At 37.4% G+C, this 20,440-nt stretch overlaps 1 protein-coding gene across 4 annotated transcripts in view; it reads left to right on the forward strand.

Moving 5' to 3' along the window:
- Positions 1 to 20,440, forward strand: part of sgcd (sarcoglycan, delta (dystrophin-associated glycoprotein)) — a 367,182-nt gene that overhangs the window by 317,374 nt on the left and 29,368 nt on the right. For all 4 annotated transcript variants that reach the window (XM_049466602.1, XM_049466603.1, XM_049466604.1 and 1 more), the window contains exon 6: positions 2,864 to 2,936. In XM_049466602.1, the coding sequence (XP_049322559.1) occupies positions 2,864 to 2,936 (73 nt within the window). The remainder of the gene's footprint in view (positions 1 to 2,863; positions 2,937 to 20,440) is intronic.

Consider the following 20,440-nt stretch of genomic DNA (forward strand, 5'->3'; position numbering starts at 1 on the left):
AGTAAAAAGTAGTTAGGAGTATTCAAATCAATAAAATGATAAGGGTGCCCATACTTTTGCACCGGTCAAATTTTGGTTTAATGCATATTGCACATTTTCTGTTTGTACAATAAACCTCATTTAAATCCTGAAATATTACTTTGTTCATCAGTTATTAGATATATAAAACTGAAATGGTTGTTGCAAACACCCAAATATTTAGAACAAAAAATGATTAAGATTAATAGGGGTGCCCAAACTTTTTCATATGACTGTAGCAACACTTCCTTATCCTATCCAGACTAAAAATAGTGCAAATATGCAGGGAAATAAACAAGGTAAAACAAAATAGTGATTGTTTCTTTAAAACTGATCCACTCAGGTTATTATTATTCATATACTGTAATTGCTATTACAAAAGCTCCTCTTTCTCCAGGCTCACGTCGCTCCCTTTCTCTCCCGTTTAGTTAGCAAAGAGTCCCCGGCTTATTTAAAACACAATGGGTCTTCATTGTTTATTTAGTAAAGCTAAAACATCGCTTACAGTGGAAGCTGTCGCCTCTGGTATAAAGCGAATTCACAGTGTGATATGACTTATAAATGCAGTGTTCATACTGTAGCTTCTGTGCTGGTTTGTATCGGTAGGCCTGGTACAAAGGTCTGCGTATCTACGGATCTTCTACTATGACGCACATAAGGAACCATGTAGTAAAATAAAAATGTTAAACAAACCAAGAAACTATATAAATACTCTATTTAGGTGCTCTTATCTGGGGTAAAGCTATTAACTTGCAGTTAAGTGGTAGCTATTATAAACTTATTCTGTGTAACAGAGAAAACTCTTGGTCTTACCTTTTAGGGGCTGGTCCTGATGAGAGCCAGTTTCATCATGGTCTTTGTGACTGCGCTTGAGGATGCTTTTAAAGTTCCAATTTTTTTCTAATTGACTGACCTATATTGAGTAAAGCATTATTTTTTTTATTTACTTGTTGAGTCATTCTTGCCCTAATACGGATTACTGGTGGACTGGTGTCGCTGTGCATTACTGGTGGACGATTGTTTCTGTTTGAGAGTAAGCTGTGAGCTATTGGCTGCCGCTTCACACCAGTGTGTGGATGAGTGCTGAGTGTGAATGGTTGTACGTAAAAATGTGTAAATTGTAAAGTGTCCTTGGGTTTCTAGAAAGACGCTATATAAGTTGAACTTCATTCATTCATTCATTCATAAAACTCTTTACTCCTAACAGCCCTTCAAGAATGTTTCTTTTTTAACAGTGTAGATCTGGCAACCCAACCCTTAACTTTGTAAAAGTAGCACACCTGGCTGCACACCTCCATGTCTTCCCTCCATACCTCCACACACCCCCTGCAGCCATCCTGCCATGCCTGAACCCGCCTCCTTGTTCCGCATCCCTGCTCACGCCCCACAAATTTCCATCTGGAGAGCAGAGCCCGCCCCACCTGGACCGGCCATCGCGCCAAGACTTATCCGTCCCTCCTGAGCTCAGCCGTGCCCCTCTTAGCATATTTTTCTCATGGATTTCAGGCTCTGCGGACAGTGGGTGATTTAAGCGCGTCCCTAAAGGAAGCACCTGCACTGTAAATACAAGACGAAAGTGCTCGAGCAGTGTTTGGGCTCTAATTGAATTGAACGCTGGACCTCTTTTCACCCTCCCCAAAACAACCTTGCGCTGGAAAGTTCGCAGCACACGGCGGAAAGAAGAATTATACATCAAAAACTTACGCCGCGCCTCCCCAGGGTGCTGGAGGAGTGCATTCTATTAAAAAAGGAAACTGCTTTCTGTCTCCTTTCTGCGTAGGAATGATAATGGGTTTGCAGTGAGGAACTGTTCATTGGAAAGGCGAAATTCGATTGTTAAGACTCTTACTGGAGCAGCTATAGCACATGTTAATGCACATTGATTCGGGTTAAGGCAGTAACTCATGATAATTAAAAACACTTAAGAGCTCTACTGTTGGTGCTGGTTTTGGTTTTAGAATCGAAAAGAATGGACCAAGTGTCAGCCATGGAGGGTAATGTAGTACAAGTATTTTAAAATGTCATAAATCGCATGTTTTCTGTGGTTTATTTTGTCATTTGATGCTTAAGGTGTAACTCCGGAGGGGCGTAATGTTCTTTTATTGCAGACATTTTAAACCCTTTTGTTAATTTCCCTTAAAAATAAGTGTCAACCCATCAAATCACCACATATAGCACTTTACCAATACATTATAAATATGTGATGGTTAAATATTAAGGGTATTATGTATGGTAATTGATACATGTACAGTACTTTCACTTTTATAAATCATAGTCTTATCATTCTATCTTAGCTTAGAATTTAAATATGGGTGTGGCATAAACAGTAATAAAATTACATTCTTGGGGCCCTACTGTACGTATATTCTCACGACATTCTCACGATACCAAAGACACACAGACACGGCCTATATTCAGCTGCGCAATATGCAAATATGAAGGGGTACCAGGCTTTTACTCAAGCACAAGTAGGGAAGTTAGCAATATTTTGAAAGTTTCGTAAAGTAACTTTCACCTCTCATTTACTTTTCTCCATCAAAAATAGTATATGCAATGCATCAATGCAATGTATCATACTGTCATACTGTATTTCACAGTAAATTCAAATATCTATAAACTTGCGACACGCTATCTTCTGCAAGCGCTGGAAATTTTGGAATAGTGCTCAGCGCCGTTGAGCAGGCTGGCACGAGGAGGTGAGGTTATCGTTTTACTTTGGCCGGAGATCCATAGGGACGAGGCCGGGCGCCTGCGGTCGATGCTGTAACTTCAGAGATTATGTCCATTGATTTTAGTGCATTGGCCGAGCGCAGCTAAGGCTCCGTGTTCTGCTTTGTGGTTGCAGGGGCAGAGGGAGCCGTGTTCAGCAACTCAGTGGAGACCCCACACGTCCGAGCGGAGCCCTTCAAAGAGCTGCGGTAAGAGCTTTCATTATTCACCGCTCAGGGGGGATATAAAAAAAGGCACTGTGCAAGGAGAAGGGGCTTTAAAGGGTAACGCTACTCTAATCAGCTTATCAGAGGGCCATGCTAACACTAAGCACCTCGTGGAATTAAGTGATTGAAGCATTGGAAAAACAGCTGATAGCGGCCAAAGTATGCTTACAGTTGCTGCACGGCGCTGAATGCTAATTCGTGCGAGAGTGGGCTGTCAGGGCTGAGGATTGGCAGCAACTTCACAGTGCGATTCGGTGATGTGAAGAAGAAGAAAAAAAAATGGCTGGTAAGATAATGAGCTCCCACTTGTGTCTGTAATACATGTGTAGTTACACATTAACGACAAAAATGTTTGAATAACCGCAAATTGCATTACCCGAGTGCATTACGCTAGTGTTGTAGATAAGACCACTGCTGAGTCCAAGTCCAGACCAATACCAAGACATGTCAAGTCTGAGTAAAGACCAAGACTTTTAGCATTTGAGTCAAGACCAAGACTGGGACATGTGGAGTAAAGATCAAGCCTTTTAGTTGTCAAGTCCGAGTCAAGACCAAGACTTTTATTAGTTGAGTCAGAGTCAAAACCAAGCCTTTTAGTAGTCGAGTCCAAGTCAAGACAGAGACTGAAACATATGGAGTCCGAATCAAGAATGAGACTGGGACATGTTGAGTCAAGACCAAGACTTTTAGTACATGAGTCTGAGTCAAGACCAAGACTTTTAGTAGTTGAGTCTGAGTCAAGACCAAAACCAAGACTATTAGTAGTCGAGTCCAAGTCAAGACAGAGACTGGAACATATGGAGTCCGAATCAAGAATGAGACTGGGACATGTTGAGTCAAGACCAAGAATTTTAGTAGTCAAGTCAGAGTCAAGATCCAGATTATTAGTAGTCGAGTTCAAGTCAAGATCAAGACTTTTAGTAGTCAAGTCTGAGTCAGGACCAAAATATTTAGCAGTCGAGTCTAAGTCAAAGACAAGACTTTTAGTATTCGAGTCTGAGTCGAGACCAAGAATTTTAGTAGTTGAATCCAAGTCAAAACAAGACCGAAACTTTTAGTAGTTGAGTCTGAGTCACAGATTTGGTCAGTCTCAACAACAAATTCCAAGTCCACCTCACTTTGACACAGAGACAAACTAATTCCAAATGAGCTTGAGTTTGACATGAGACAGAGACCACATATTTATGGTCATGAGAGTGGTCTCAAGACTGAGACCATACTTGAGTACTACAACACTACTTTACACTACAGACTGTACACACGTGAAATAATAAGACTGGAGGCAGAGCGAGGTAGAGTTCTCCAGTAATCTCACACACCAAACTACTTCTTAGCCTGAGGAAAACGAGTTCATGTTTTTAACTCCAATTTAACTCTTAATTAATCAAGTTTCACATCAATATTGAGATTGTTAAGACAACAGAATTTTTTTTTTTGGTCCAAGTAAATCATGTAAGTGTCTACACTCACTCAAATGCTCTCTGATTTAGGCTGGAAAACATCAAATGGGTGGTTTCGCATAAATCTAACAGGAAATATCCGTACAGACGAAACTAGAAATGTGTGCACACATCAGTTAAGTAGGAAATCTACGAATACTATCACAATTTGTCCCCTGGTGTTCTGGCAAACTGAGCTACTTCTACCTCCTTTTTATGCTAGTAGTTACAATACCCCAAACTCTTCTAAGAAAACTCCCTTTTAGTGCCTGCTGAGCTGTTGAGATTCAAACAGTGAGCAATTTTACCACCAAAGATGTTTTTTAAAAAGCACTACAAGCGCAGATTTGCAACCTGCTGTACGTTCTAGGGGCTGCTCTGTTTGACTGGAACAAGACACCTGTTTTGTACATGCCCTGCGTAAAATCAGATTCATAAATATCGATACTCTGTAGAGCTTCACAAAGGAAGGGAAATAAAGCATGATATTTCCAGGCATCCCTAAATTTAAGTTTTTCTTTTTTTTTGTATGCTGTTCACTTGACAGCAGATTACTGAGTATTTCCATAAGCCTTTGCCTGTCAGCAGAGAGGACGGGAGGCTATGATTTGGATTACTGCCTGTTAAATGTATAGCAAGCCATGTTGATGGCAAGTCACAAAAGCTCCTGTCTGCTCGGCGAAACAAGGTAAAAGCTCAGGAGTGCCGGAGTACGGAGGAGGAAACTTCAGGAAATACAGCCTTGTTTGTGTTTTCCCACTTTTTTGTAACCATTGAACAACAAAATTCAACAAAACTACAATGTAGTTAAAATATTTGTTGAACACATTTTTTACATCCCAGCAGAAAAAAAAAAACAATAAAAAAGTATTTATATTTACTTAAGCAACACTATTCCAATCAGGAATTTACTTCAGTAGTGCTAGCTACTGTAGTCACTTCTTACATTTATTTACTGCTACATCAGCAGTGCTGTATTAGTCATATATTTACTTCAACAGTGCTGCTTAATCACACAGTCACCTTAAAGGAGAACTCTGGTGTAAAATGGACATTTGGTGGAGTAAAACATGATTAAAAGTACTTACCTTTGATGAATAGCACACCTCCGCTCTCCCACAGCGTTCCGAGATCCAGAAATTTTAACAGTTTGTCCAAAGACCCTTCAGACTGGGTTATATGGGGCATAATTTGCCCCGATTAATCTCTTTTTCCACTGTTATCCAGACCCAAAGTAGCTCCACACCTTCTTGCTAGCATCCGGAGAGCCCTGACATTTGAAACAAGGCATTAATAACTTAAAAAGTGCACAAGAAGCTTATTAAAAAAAACACAGCTTGGACAAACTGGATCTCGGAACTCTGTGGGAAAGCGGAGGTGTGCTGTTCATCAAAAGTAAGTACATTTTGTCTTGTTTTACTCCACCTAAAGTCCATTTTACACTGGAGTGCTCCTTTAAGCAACACTATTCCAATCAGGAATTTACTTCAGTAGTGCTAGCTACTGTAGTCACTCATTTAGCTAACTCAGCAGTGCTATGTTAGTCATATATTTACTTCAACAGTGCTATTTAAGTGGCAATTTAGTGGCAATTCAGTTGTTGATCAGCTAGATTGGGCGTCTTTGATTTTACCAAATTAAAAACCTCTGCAATATAATCAAGAGGAAGATGGATGATCACAAGCCATCAAACCAAGCTGAACTGCTTGAATTCTTGCACCAGGAGTGAAAGCATAAAGTTATCCAAAAGCAGTGTGTAAGACTGATGGAGGAGAACATGCCAAGATGCATGAAAACTGTGATTAAAAACCAGGGTTATTCCATCAAATATGTTATGAATATGAACTTGTTTTCTTTGCATTATTTGAGGTCTGAAAGCTCTGCATCTTTTTTGTTATTTCAGCCATTTCTTATTTTCTGCAAATAAATGCTCTAAATGACAATATTTTGTTTGGAATTTGGGAGAAATTTTGTATGTAGTTTATAGAATAAAATAACAATGTTCGTTTTACACAAACATATATCTGTAAATAGCAAAAATAGCAAAAACGATTCAGAATTTGTCAGATTTTGAAAGCTTTGTCTATCTGGGACTAAGTTTCATTGTAATAACAGCTTATAATGCAGTATGATCACAGTTAATAAGGTGTAATAAACATAAATATAATGTGGTAAGTGCTTTAATGTGTTATGCATCTTGTTAAATGTATTTATAATGACATTAATAAGGTCTGAAATGCATTTTAATGTGCTATATATATGTGTTTATAAGGCCTTATAAAGATGTCGTTTATAGAAAGTGACCCCAGTCTTTTTAACGCAATCAATCAAGAAGTAGCCAGAAGACGGCTGCTGTGCTCAACTCAATAAAACTCCTGAACTTTTCTTTAGAAAATGTAAAACAGCTGCAAAATAAATTAAGTAAGAGCGCTCTTCCACTCTGAACAGGCAATTTCCCTGTTAAAGGTCAACAAGGCCCAAACATTGTCCTTTTCACTTATCATTGACCTGACTTAATGAAATGAAGTGTATTTAAAGTGCACTTAGATCTAACATGGTTGTGATTTGAGTGCTGCCCTTAACCAAGGTTTTTTCAAAAAGTCTTTATTCATTTTATTCATTTAATTTCAATGCAAAATAGCACAAAAAGCTTTATTTACTATGTTTAGGAGATATTTGTGAAGATATTAGAGACCCATTTCTCAATATAATACCATATAACACCATAATAGTTGCTGGTTCGAATCCCAGTCATGCAGCTTGCTATCAGCTGTCGGAGCCCTGAGAGAGCACAATTGCTGTTGCCTTGCTCTCTCTCTCTGGGTGGGTAGATGGCACTTTGTTCCCTCATCACTCCAAAGGGTGATGTTGATCAGCACAAGGCATCTGTGAGCTGATGTATCGGAACAGAATCGCTGCGCTTTCCTCCAAATGCGCTGTGATGCTACTTGGTAATGCTGCATCAGCAGCAGTGTTTGAAAAAGAGATGGTGGTTGACTTCACATGTATCGGAGGAGGCATGTGCTAGTCTTCACCACTTCTCCTTGTGTTGTGGCATCACTAGTGATGAGGGTTTTTTTAAACTGACAAATGAAAAGCAAGTATCTCCAAAACATCAACTTTACAGGAGAGAAAGAGAAAAAAAAAACTTAATGGAAGTTAATGTAAAAACAGTTTATTTCAGGTCATTTTTCAGGAGCTTCTATTGGTCCATTTATCAAGAAATTCTGGCACAGTGTGGGGGAAAGTTTGTGTGTTTAAATTATGTAGTAAACTAAAAATCGACAAAAATGGAGATGTCTTGTTTTTCACTAGACAGGGACGATTAGCCTTAGAATAGTCAGGGACAGGCAGGGTCAATAACCAAAAGGCAGCATAAACGATGACACATGCCAGAGTGAGCAGGCAATGTGGTCATACATGAGAAATCCACAACAAGGCAAAAGGAGTAGCCAAAATACAAAAATAGTTCAGCAACTAAACAGCTATAATAAATAACAAAGGACTAGGCATAAGAGAGGTGTCGAGGAGGCAAAAAGGGTCAGAAAAGAAATGGTTAAAAACACAAAGGAAATGTGAGGTAGAAGAGCTATAAAAAAGATTATTAAGGGTTATTTATACAACTGAGTTCAGGTGTAAGCAATCTCAAAAGCATGGCGAGCAGGAACGCCGATGAGTCATGTGATCCGGCAGGGTTGAGCGCAGGTGCATCCTGGGAAATGGTGTTTTTCTCGAGAGAACTTGAGTCCGTGACAAGCAGACAGACAGTGACACGACTGACAGTAAGACTGTACTGAGTTTATATTATAATTTGCTTATTTTCTTAATTCTGACTTTGTTTTGCATTTTTTTTTAATAATATGGACTTATGGACTTCCAGCATCATCATGGTTCCGTCATACACTACAGTACCCACTAAGTTAACCAACCCAGTGACTTTGTGTCTCCCTGCACTCAATTCAGCACCATGGACAGCAGCTGCCTTCAACCCAACAGCTTTTACCTACAGGGGTTGAACAATGAAACTGAAACACCTTTCATTTTAGTGTGGGAGGTTTCATGGCTAAATTGGAGCAGCCTGGTGGCCAATCTTCATTAATTGCACTTTGCACCAGTAAGAGCAGAGTGTGAAGGTTCAGTTAGCAGATTAAGAGCACAGTTTTGCTCAAATTATTGCAAAGCACACAACATTATGGGTGACACACCAGAGTTCAAAATAGGACAAATTGTTGGTGCACGTCTTGCTGGCGCATCTGTGACCAAGACAGCAAGTCTTTGTGATGTATCAAGAGCCATGGTATCCAGGGTAATGTCAGCATAAACACCAAGAAGGACTAACCACATCCAACAGGATTAACTGTGGACACTGTAAGAGGAAGCTGTCTGAAAGGGATGTTCGGGTGCTAACCCGGATTGTATCCAAAAAAACATAAAACCACGGCTGCCCAAATCACGTCAGAATTCAATGTGCACCTCAACTCTCCTGTTTCCACCAGAACTGTCCGTCAGATTAACTTTAGGGTTATCCATCTTTTCATGTTTCACTCAGCACATGTTCAGTTCTGTCAGTTCTGTCAGTTCTGTCTTATTTAATTCTAAAACACTCTTAGAGAAACAGTTTAATGTGAATTATTAAATAACCCTGCACTTTTTAAAGGTGCAGAATTTCTTCCCCCACATCCCTGGACAACATAGATAGTGTGTTATTTTAAGATAGCGTTAATGTTTAAAATTCACAGTTTCCTCCAGTCTGCTCCCACAGAAAAAAACAAACAAAAAACACCTCGTATTATCTGTGCACTGGCACAGATAATAGCATCCATTATTTGTTCTGAAAGCTTTGACCAATTACACCCAATTTATGTAGCCACGCTGTTTCGCTATTTTAGCAAGTATTATACAGCGAGGAATGAGGGGATTTATCTAAGTGCCAGGAAGAGATGTAAATAATGAGGCATTGTTTCTGCTGCACGTCAGGAAATCGAAGCTTTTGTGCTTCGTTTGTGCTGATTTGAGCTTTTTCCGCTGATTGGAAAATTAGTACGTTGCAGGTAGATAAGTCCAGAGAGCCGCAGGGTAGTGTGGGCTTCAGTTTCAAGACCTGTATCCCAAAACAGCAGGATTTAATTCTTACTGCATGTGTCCACTTGTCATTTTGCCTTGACACAACTCATTCATTTCAGTGGAGAGAGCTGTCTCATGCAATGGTGCATAGCAATTTGCATTGCACCCAGAGCAACCTCACCATACGGCGACACCGTACACGCTCTGCAGAGTTTATGCAACTTCATGCAAATGAGTATGGCAGCTGTCTATCCAATCAGAGAAAAGTTGGACAGAACCAGATTGAATACAAGTGTAAATAACACATCATTATAACATATTAATAACACACTATTAATAGTAGTAGTAGTAAATTGTAGTAATAATGCAGTCATAATACAGTAATAAGTAATATCGTTGTAACAGGATAGTTGTAATACCTTGCATTAACGTAATAGTAATAGCACAGTTACAATAATCACAAGCACCAGGTTTTAACACCATAGAAATATATAAGTATAATAGCATAATAGTAATAAACGTGTAATAACACATTTTAATAATACACACTGATAATAATAAGTAATAACATAAAAAATAGCATATTTGTAATAGTAATGGTAAGGGCTTCATAGTGTTAACATTGTAAAAAAGGCAATAAAAGTGTAACCGTGCATCATAATAACACAGTAATAACAGTAATATGCACAATAGTAATAATGCAGTAAAAACACACAATAAGTAATAGCATGTTAATAAGAGGAGTAATAACATGGTAATAGTACAATTATATTATTAATATTAATAATATATTGCATATGCATGCATTTTTTCCCTATGTACCACGTGTGTTCAGGAGTTATCGTATGCTATTACCATGCTATTACAACTGTGCTATTACCATGGTATTACATATTCCTGTGTTATTGCTATCAAACATGCTGTTTAATGCATGCATGTTTAATAGACAATAATATATAAACAAAAAAATTTAAGATGCATTATAAAGCATTCATAAGCCATTATAAACATGATTATAAATATTTATGATAGTGTATAACACATTATATGTTTATTGCCTTGTTTATAATGCATTAAAAAAAAAACATAGCCATAATGTTTTACGGCTAATACACTATTTGTATGTTTCATAAATACCAAACAGTGCATTATTATTATTATTATTATTATTATTATTATTATTATTATTATTATTATTATTATTATAGTATTAGAACATGCAATGTTCTTATAAACAGATATTATAAGGAATTATATATAAAAAACTGTCTTTATAAAGTCACATATTTGCACTCTATAATTCTATGTTTGCATATGTATATATATGTCCCTGTAGATATATGTGAGTTATGGGGCAGTCATTAAACTATATTATATACCTCACTTTAAGCCTGTAATGACCTTATATAATGCTTTAGAATGCGTTATATGCTTTTTAAAATATGATTAAATATGTTTAAGTATTACATATTTGAGAAGTTAAACTTATTTACAACGTAACACATACAGCTCTGAAAAAAAATAAGAATCTGCTTTATTTTCTGAATCAGTTTCTCTGATTTTGCTATTTATAGGTATATGTTTTAGTAAAATTAACATTGTTGTTTCATTCTATAAACTACAGACAACATTTCTCCTAAATTCTAAATATAAATATTGCCATTTACTTAGAGAGCATTTATTTGCAGGAAAATGAGAAATGGCTGAAATAACAAACAAAAATGCAGAGCTTTCAGACCTCAAATAATGCAAAGAAAACAAGTTCATATTCATAAAGTTTTCATAAGAGGTCAGAAATCAATATTTGGTGGAATAACCCTGTTTTTTTTTTATCACAGTTTTCATGCATCTTGGCATGTTCTCCTCCACCAGTCTTACCCACTGCTTTTGGATAACTTTATGCCTTTACTCCTGGTGCAAAAATAATTTAATCAGTTCAGCTTGGTTTGATGGCTTGTGATCATTCATGTTTCTCTTGATTATATTCCAGAGGTTTTCAAATTTGGTAAAATCATAGAAACTCATAATGTTTAAGTGCTCTCTTATTTTTTTCTGCTCTCTAAAACATATTCACAGCACATTTTAGCAAAGTTAGAACTTTGTTTTAGGGAAAGTAAAGTTAGTGATTAAGTGATTAAGGGTCAGTGTAATATTTGATGGAATAATTCTGTTTTTTTTTTTTTATCACAATTTTCATGCATCTTGGCATGTTCTCCTCCGCCAGTCTTACCCACTGCTTTTGGATAACTTTATGCCAATCCTGGTGCAAAAATAATGTAAGCAGTTCAGCTTGGTTTGATGGCTTGTGATCCTTCTTGTTCCTCTTGATTATGTTCCAGAGGTTTTCAATTTTGGTAAAATCACAGAAACTCATCATTTTTATGTTGTCTCTAATTTTTTTTATGCTCTCTTAAACATATTCACAGCAAGTTTTAGCAAAGTTTAAACTTTGTTTTAAGGAAAGTAAAGTTAGTGATTAAGTGATTAAGGGTCAGTGTAATATTTGGTGGAATAATTCTGTTTTTTTTTTTTTTATCACTGTTTTCGTGCATCTTGGCATGTTCTCCTCCACCAGTCTTACCCACTGCGTTTGGGTAACTTTATGCCACTCTTGTTGCATAAATAATTCAAGCAGTTCAGCTTGGTTTGATGGCTTGTGATCCTTCTTGTTTCTCTTGATTATGTTCCAAAGGTTTTCAAATTTGGTAAAATCACAGAGACTCATAATTTTTAAGTGCTCTCTTATTTTTTTCTGCTCTCTAAAACATATTCAAAGCACGTTTTAGCAAAGTTAGAACTTTGTTTTAGGGAAAGTAAAGTTAGTGATTAAGTGATTAAGGGTCAGTGTAATATTTGGTGGAATAATTCTGTTTTTTTTTTTTTTTATCACAAAATTTTCGTGCATCTTGGCATGTTCTCCTCCGCCAGTCTTACACACTGCTTTTGGATAACTTTATGCCATTCCTGGTGCAAAAGGAATGTAATCAGTTCAGCTTGGTTTGATGGCTTGTGATCATTCTATTTCCTCTTGATTATGTTCCAGAGGTTTTCAATTTTGGTAAAACCACAGAAACTCATCATTTTTATGTTGTCTCTAATTTTTTTTCTGCTCTCTAAAACATGAATCACAGCACGTTTTAGCAAAGTTAGAACTTTGTTTTAAGTAAAGTAAAGTTACTGATTAAGTGATTTAGGGTCAGTGTTTGTTATTTGATGGTGAATTCATGCAGGACTCTATACAGCTAACAGCAAAAAAAAAAAAAAAAAAAAAAAGATTAGGAAAAGAGTTTACAGCCCATTTAAGGCCGGAGCTGGATGTGAGCATTAAGCAGTGCTGTGTGGATACAGACGAGGGAAGATCAATGTCTGTGTAGCTGGCAACTCCTCCTCTTGGACAAGCACTCTTCTCTTCCTGATCAATGCCCGGATGCTCATCAAAATCTAATTAAGGGAGATTCTCATTAACTAAAACAAACACGTGAAGTGCGATGCCAATAGGCGAGCGGTGGGAGGGAGGCTGGCGAGGGGGTCAGATATGGCAGGGAATGCACATTTAGCGGGGAATAATGAGCTATAAATGTGGGGGCCTGTGGGGGCATTAGCATCTCCGCACCAAGCGCACTCACGCACCAACATACACACACACACACACACCTACAGGCTTATGTACACTCACTCACACACACACACATAGCGGCACGCAGCATGCCGGCCCTGCCGCTGTGCTTGCTTTTGCTGACAGAGATAACACAAGTAGAAGTAGAGCCACCAGTAGTCTGACAGCTTGACACGGGCTATCCACATCAGCGAGAGGCGCAAGGACGACCGACTGACAGCCATCCGTCAAAACCCAGGTATAATCTCTGTGCAGACCATTATAAATCCCACAGCGACTAACAGCCTTGCTTATTCATCATCTCAGTGTTATTCCATGTCATAGGAAGAGAATAACACAAGATTCAAAGTATTATTATTTTATCTTGCATTTGATCAATTGTAAACCCTGATATACAGTGCACAGTGCCCTTCAAATGTATAGGAACAGTGAGTTTGACATTAAAAGAAGTATATGAACCAAAAGCACATTTAATCCGAACCCACCCAATTTTCTTGCAAGCAAAAGTATTGGAAAAATGTGAATTTTCGGTACCACTTTAAAATAAGACTACCTTTATAAAGGGTTTATAAATAGTTTACAATTAGTTTATTAATGGTTACTAATTAGGTTGTAAATGCCTTAAAAATCATTAATAATCGGTTATAACACATACGTAGAAAGGGAAACAATATAGATAGCTGTGGGTTCACTACTTGGCAAACAACAGGTCATTGTTGCCCTTTCTACGTGTGTGTTATAACTGATTATTAATGACTTTTAAGGCATTTACAACCTAATTAGTAACCATTAATAAACTAATTGTAAACCATTTATAAACCCTTTATAAAGGTAGTCTTATTTTAAAGTGGTACCGAATTTTCAAGTGTGTTTTGTTTGCCCAGGTGTGTGCTAAAACATTTAGTATTCAAACAATAAATAGTACTGATTGTCTGAATGCTCAGTTGCGAAATTGGGTTTAATCTGTGCAGACTATGGAACACCACCAGCAAAGTACAATTGAGATAGGTTGGAAGGTGTATGTTTAAAACAGTTCTGTTTACACTAGTTAAAAGTAAAAATCCAACCCCGGGGATTTTGTTCCAACTGCCTGAGTGGCTCTACTGCGGCTCAGCCACAAAACCCACATAGGTTCACATAGGATCTCCGGTGGATTCTGTGTTTTACAGAGACTCTAAGACTAGGTCAGTGGCTCAATTGCACTGAAAAATGTTTGTTGCCTTATTCCAGATGAATTAATTAATGTGTTAAAATAAAAAAAAAACATTGTTCATAGCTTGTTTTAAAGCTACAGTGCTAGCTAACACTTCTGGAGGGTATTGGATTCTGTCTTAATGAGGTTGCTCTATATAAATTATGTCTGTTGGGTCAATGATTAATCCTCCTGCAGCAGGATTGGTGTTTAATCTTTAAATAAGAACTGGTTAAGATGTTAGTTTCACTAAGTGTTTCCAAAACTAAGATTTTGACCAGTTTTGTCTCTGTATTTGACTTGAGTTTGTCTCACCTTCAGCTGAAATACAGGTTCTATTGGTTCTACTATGTTTTTTGTTTTTTTTTACTGTATATTAGTTTGTATATACTGTATAGTCCAGCGTTAGTGTGGTTTAGGTAGAGTGATATAAATTGTTTTAAACAAGAAAATTCAACTCAATTTAATCATTTTTGAGATCATTACGGATTTGGAATTTACTTTATTTCTGGATTATAACCTTAATTAAGCTGTCTATTTGATACTTCTGCTTCTGTAATGTAATCATTGCTGTACTTGTAATCTAATTCTAATCTTTTGTTTTCACTGTAACTGTAACCTGTTTTGATATCCTGTTTATAGAAAGCTGTTACATGTATTTCATTACAACCCAAGCCTGGTTCTTCTTGTTATAGTCTTTACAAGCTCCGCTATGCTGGGCTAGAGTGCACTGTCTTGGTGCCATAACCCAGGCAATAAAAGCAGGGCTATTCTTTTTTTTTTTACTCAAGCCCACCATAAAAGAAAAATCGATGTGTTTCATTCCAAGGCACAGTAGTTTTATAGAGGTGTTCTTCTGGGCATTTTTTTTGTCCCAACCAAAGTCATAGTCAATATTTATGCACCAAAGAACAAGACAAAATACTTGTTACAAATGCCTTCTTACGATAATACTTTTTTTTAAATGATTGTCAAGGAATCACAGGGCAAAATCGCAAAATTTACAAATCTGCATGTAAAACTACCTTTTGTCAGAATTATAGAGATATTATTAGTTGTCTCAATGTCCTAAATATGATACAACAGCTCTGTACTAAATGAGTTGACTTGACTTGCTCAAACTTGGTGGTGAGGATGAGCTGATCTGTCATCGTCAACAATTTCCAGAGTGTTTTTTTTTTTTTTAAAGGAATCAGAAATATTTGTTTCTCAAATATGTTGTTTTCTTTTTTTTGGTGCATTCCTGCCCTAAGAATTGAACATCTGAATGTGAGATTTTAACCCTCACTGTTCTATTATTTCCGAATGAAAAACTGACAATTTTGGCAGGTAAAAATTTGGAATATCACACATGCCACTTTCTTATTCCTTGCTAATACTATGTTGTCATCAGTGGCGCAAAAAGGGGGTATGCATAGGGATGCATAGGCGCGCTGCACTAGAAGGGGGCGCCAAAACAAAGCCCCAAATACATTTCCTCTCAGGAGAGATAATTATTTTAGAAATAATTATCTTATTCAGTCTTACTTCGAATTTTCACCATATTTTAAGTCATTTGAACTCATAATTAACACAAAAAGTCACCAGTCAAAGTATTCTGATACAAGTGTAGAAATGTAAGCTAGAAAATAAAATATTTTTGCTAGATTTCAGTCTTACTTTTGCACTCATTTTGAGGCTTTTGCTTAATTTAAGCATTTATGTCTCAATTTAAATAAACTCTATCTAGTTTTTGCCAATAGATTTTTTTCAGTGTAGGGAGGTAACACTTTATCAATCGGATTAATGGGTTAAAAAAGGGTTTTGTCTCAGACAAAAGTTAGATTCAGCTGAATTAGTTCTTCTTTTGTTAGAATTGTAAAGAAAATCTAACTCTAAAAGAATTACAGTGGAAAGGATAGTTAGCTGTATTGATGTCCTAAAAATGACAAAGAATCTTCGCGCTAAATAAGATCCTCAACCAAAAAGGTGGACTTGACTTGCTCCCAGAGGATTTAATGGAACAGTGTGAGCTGTGAATCATCTGTCATTGTCAACGATTTCCAAAGTGTTTTCTATAAGGAGCCAAAAATGTTTGCTTATGGGTTTTAAGTCATTTTCTCAGATATGCTGTTTTCTTCTTTTGGTTCAGACTTGCTGAACACAAGATATCGATTTGTGCTATCCTATTTGCTATCCAAAGTTTACATTTCTGTTTCCTTGTTCTTTTGTTTAAAAAAAACTGAAAACTTTGACAGGAAACAATTTGGAATATCACACATGCCACTTTCTTATTCCTTGCTAATACTATGTTGGCATCATACCTCACCTTTCTTCTCTGTGAATCTTATAATAGGAAGTGGAAAAAAAAGAGAAAAAGACTATTAACGTTCCAAGATACAAAGAGTGAGTGTTCAGTGTTTGTTTTAATACTGCAGGATTCACACAGTGCTGTAATGGTGCTAGCTAATGTTTCTGGAGAATATTGGGTACTATCCTAGGGAGTTAGCACTTTATCAATTAGGTTTGCTGGGTTAATGACTTAAAAAAGGGGTTTTGCCTCAGACAAAAGTTAGATTCAGCTGAATTAGTTCTTCTTTTGTTAGAATTGTAAAGAAAATCTAACTCTAAAAGAATTACAGTGGAAAGGATAGTTAGCTGTATTGATGTCCTAAAAATGACAAAGAATCTTCGCGCTAAATAAGATCCTCAACCAAAAAAGTGGACTTGACTTGCTCCCAGAGGATTTAATGGAACAGTGTGAGCTGTGAATCATCTGTCAATGTCAACAATTTCCAACATGTTTTTTAAAAGGAGCCAAAAATATTTGCTTATGATTTTTTTTTCACTCATCCTCAAGTCATTTTCTCAGATATCCTGTTTTTTTTTTTTTTGTTTTTTTTTTTCGTCAGTGCAGATTTGTAATACCTGATATACAGTTCCCTCTAGATGTATTCGAACAGTGAGGCCAATTCCACTATTTCTGGTGTAGACTAAAAACATTTAGGTTTGAAATAAAAAAAAAAGATGAATATGAAGCAAAAGATCAATATGCCAGCTTTTATTTCCAGGTATTCACATCATAGTTCACCTTTTGTCTCTGTGAATTTCATAATAGGGAGTAAATAAGACTAGAGAAAAAGAGAAAATGACTGTTAAACTTCTAAGATAACAGAGTCAGTGTTTAGTGTTTGTTTTAATACTGCAGGATTCACACAGTGCTGAAATGGTGCTAGCTAAAATGGACAATATTGGGTACTATCCTAGGTAGGTAGAACCTTATAAATTATGTTTGCTGGATTAATGAGCTAGAACATTTTTTTTATCTCAGAGTTTGTCTCTTTCTTGCCTTGTTCCAGCTTAATTCTTGACTTGACTTGACTGGAGTTGACTTGCTCTCAGACAATTTGATGGTACAGTATGAGCTTGAGAATCATCTGCCATCATCAACAATTGTTTTTTGAAAGGAGCCGAAAATAAATGTTCGCTGATGACATTTTCCTCGCCCTCGCGTAATTGTCTCTCAGATATGCTGTTTTTCTTTCGGTGCAGACCTGACCATATCAATCGGACAGCTGAACTCGAGATTCCGACCTTGTCTGTCCTATTATTTCCACTCGAGCAGAATCAAAAATTACATTTCTTTGTTTTTTCTTTCTTTTTCTTTTCTAAAAGAGCTGGAAACCTTGGCAGGTAACAATTTGGAACAGCGCACACACCACTTTTCTGTTTCTTGCTAATACTATGTTGTCATCAAACATCACCTTTGTTCTATTCAGTGCGTTTCGGTGCAATAGGGAGGGGAAATTGAGAGCAAAAAAAAAAAACTATTAAAGTTCCAAGACAATGGAGTGTGACAGATACCGACTTACTGACCCACCCACTGAAAAAGCGGAGCCCATAAAATGAGAGGGAGGAGAAGAAGAAAGAGAAAGCGGAATGGGAAGAGGCCCCTGGATGAAACATTTGGCTGTAGAATGAGTTTTACAGAACAAATGGAGGCAGGCTGGAGAGAGCGCTTTCTGCTTTCTGAAGCATCTCTTATCTTTACTGCTCAACAGCCATGGCCGCTCTACCTTTTCCCGGCCCGGAGGCAGGGGGAGATATGTAATCATTAAAAGCTACGCTGCGTCTGCAATAGGTCTGGAAGCGGCCCCCGGTGGCACCGCAATGGGGTCATTGCTCCAGTCCAGGTTGAAAACGGGCCAGCCGCGTCTCGCCGAGCCCTGTTGCGAGCTGTATTTATGGGAGTAATTGGGTGGACACTGTGTGCCGTGTGCAGGTCACACTCACCCTAGGGTCCTTTCATTATCTCTGCACAAACGCACCACGAATAATCAACTCACTCGCCCACTGGCACCATGAAGAGAGAGTTACCTGAGGCTGGAATTAGTCCACACGGAAAGCAGCTGGAGAAAGGAGCTGGACTTTCTTTGAAGATTTTTTACATGTTTTTTTTCTTCCATGTTTTGCAATCTGAAATAAATAGTATTCCTTGTATTCCTTCATCTTGATTTTTTTATATTTTACGTTAATATATTTGTATTGATTGTAATTATATAAGATTGCAGAGGATAGATAGATAGATAGATAGATAGATAGATAGATAGATAGATAGATAGATAGATAGATAGATATTTTATTGATGCCCGAGGGGAAATCCTAGACAGCAGCAGGTATAATACACAAAGTTACAAAATGAAAAATATAAAATATAAAGATATAAAGATACATATAAATACAATCAAATAAAAAAATTAATGTACAATGTAAAAGTACAGTCTTTAGTGTGTGTGTAATGTAGAATGGAGGTAGTGCAGTTGAACAAAACAGACAGTGAACACCAGTTGATGTGCATAAAGTGAGGATAACTAATTTCAGCCATACAGAAAGTGCAAATACACAGTTATATAATAATTTAAATTTAGCAGTGCAAAACATACGTAAACAGTAGATGAATGAACTAGTGAATGAACTACTAGTGCAAAATAGGGTAGAGGAGTCTTCAGTTTGCTGTGCTGAGAGGAGTTGAACAGTCTTATGGCCTGAGGGACAAAAGATTTTCGGAGTCTGTCTGTGGAGCAGGACTGGGACAGCAGTCTGCCGCTGAATGAGCTCCTCTGCCTGGTGATGGTGCTGTGCAGAGGGTGGTGGACATTGTCCATGATGTTCAGCAGCTTGCTGAGGGCTCTCCTCTCTGCCAGTGGTGTTAAGGACTCCAGCTCTAACCCCAGCACAGAACCAGCTTTCCTCACCAGCCTGTCCAGTCGTCCAGCGTCCCTCTTGCTGAGGCTGCCTCCCCAACACACTACAGTGTAAAAGAGGATGCTGGCTACCACAGACTGGTAGAACATCAGCAGCAGTTTCTGGCAGATGTTGAAAGACCTGAGCCTTCTGAAGAAGTACAGTCTGCTCTGTGCCTTCCTGTAGAGGTAGTCAGTGTTCACTGACCAGTCCAGCCTATCGTCCAGGTGCACACCAAGGTATCTGTAGGACTTGACCACCTCCACATCGACCCCTCGATGGAGATTGGCTGCTGAGCAGAGGGCCTGGACCTCCTGAAGTCTATGCACATCTCCTTGGTTTTGGAGATGTTCAGCTGCAGATGGTAAATGATATACATTTTAGGTTATTTTACTGTAGAAATTTGGAATAATGGGAAGTTAAACCAGATTTTGAAGTGCTATAAAACCAACAAAAAATGAGTTAAATGTCACCATTAACTCCACAAAGAACACATTCCATACTAGTAATCATGAATATTGTAAGTGATGTTACCTTAGCAACTTAGAGTAATGGGATGTTAAACCTAGGAAAATGTCTATTAGGTATTGCATAAACCAGATTTTGGAGTCCTATAGAACCAGCAAATCTTATTGTTTTTCAATAACAGTAAGTTATGGGAGTAATGGGAGGTTAAACTTAGGACAAATGCCACTTTGTTTTTGCGTAAACCATAATTTGACTTATTATAAATTTTTAAATTTTTAATTTATTGACTTATTATTTTTAATTTATAGGGTGGGGGGCACCTGCCCTGCCTACAGCTATGAGAAGCCAGTAACCATACTTTCTACTTTCCACCATTATTTTACTGCAGCATAATATAAGGTAATACATACAATCATATTCTGGGCAGTGGAGAATGTTGAGGTTATTGAGTACATGGCTGTCAAACTGACAACACTCTCGGACT

This window comes from Astyanax mexicanus, chromosome 17, assembly GCF_023375975.1.
Source record: "Astyanax mexicanus isolate ESR-SI-001 chromosome 17, AstMex3_surface, whole genome shotgun sequence".
In the NCBI taxonomy this organism is placed as follows: Eukaryota; Metazoa; Chordata; class Actinopteri; order Characiformes; family Acestrorhamphidae; genus Astyanax; species Astyanax mexicanus.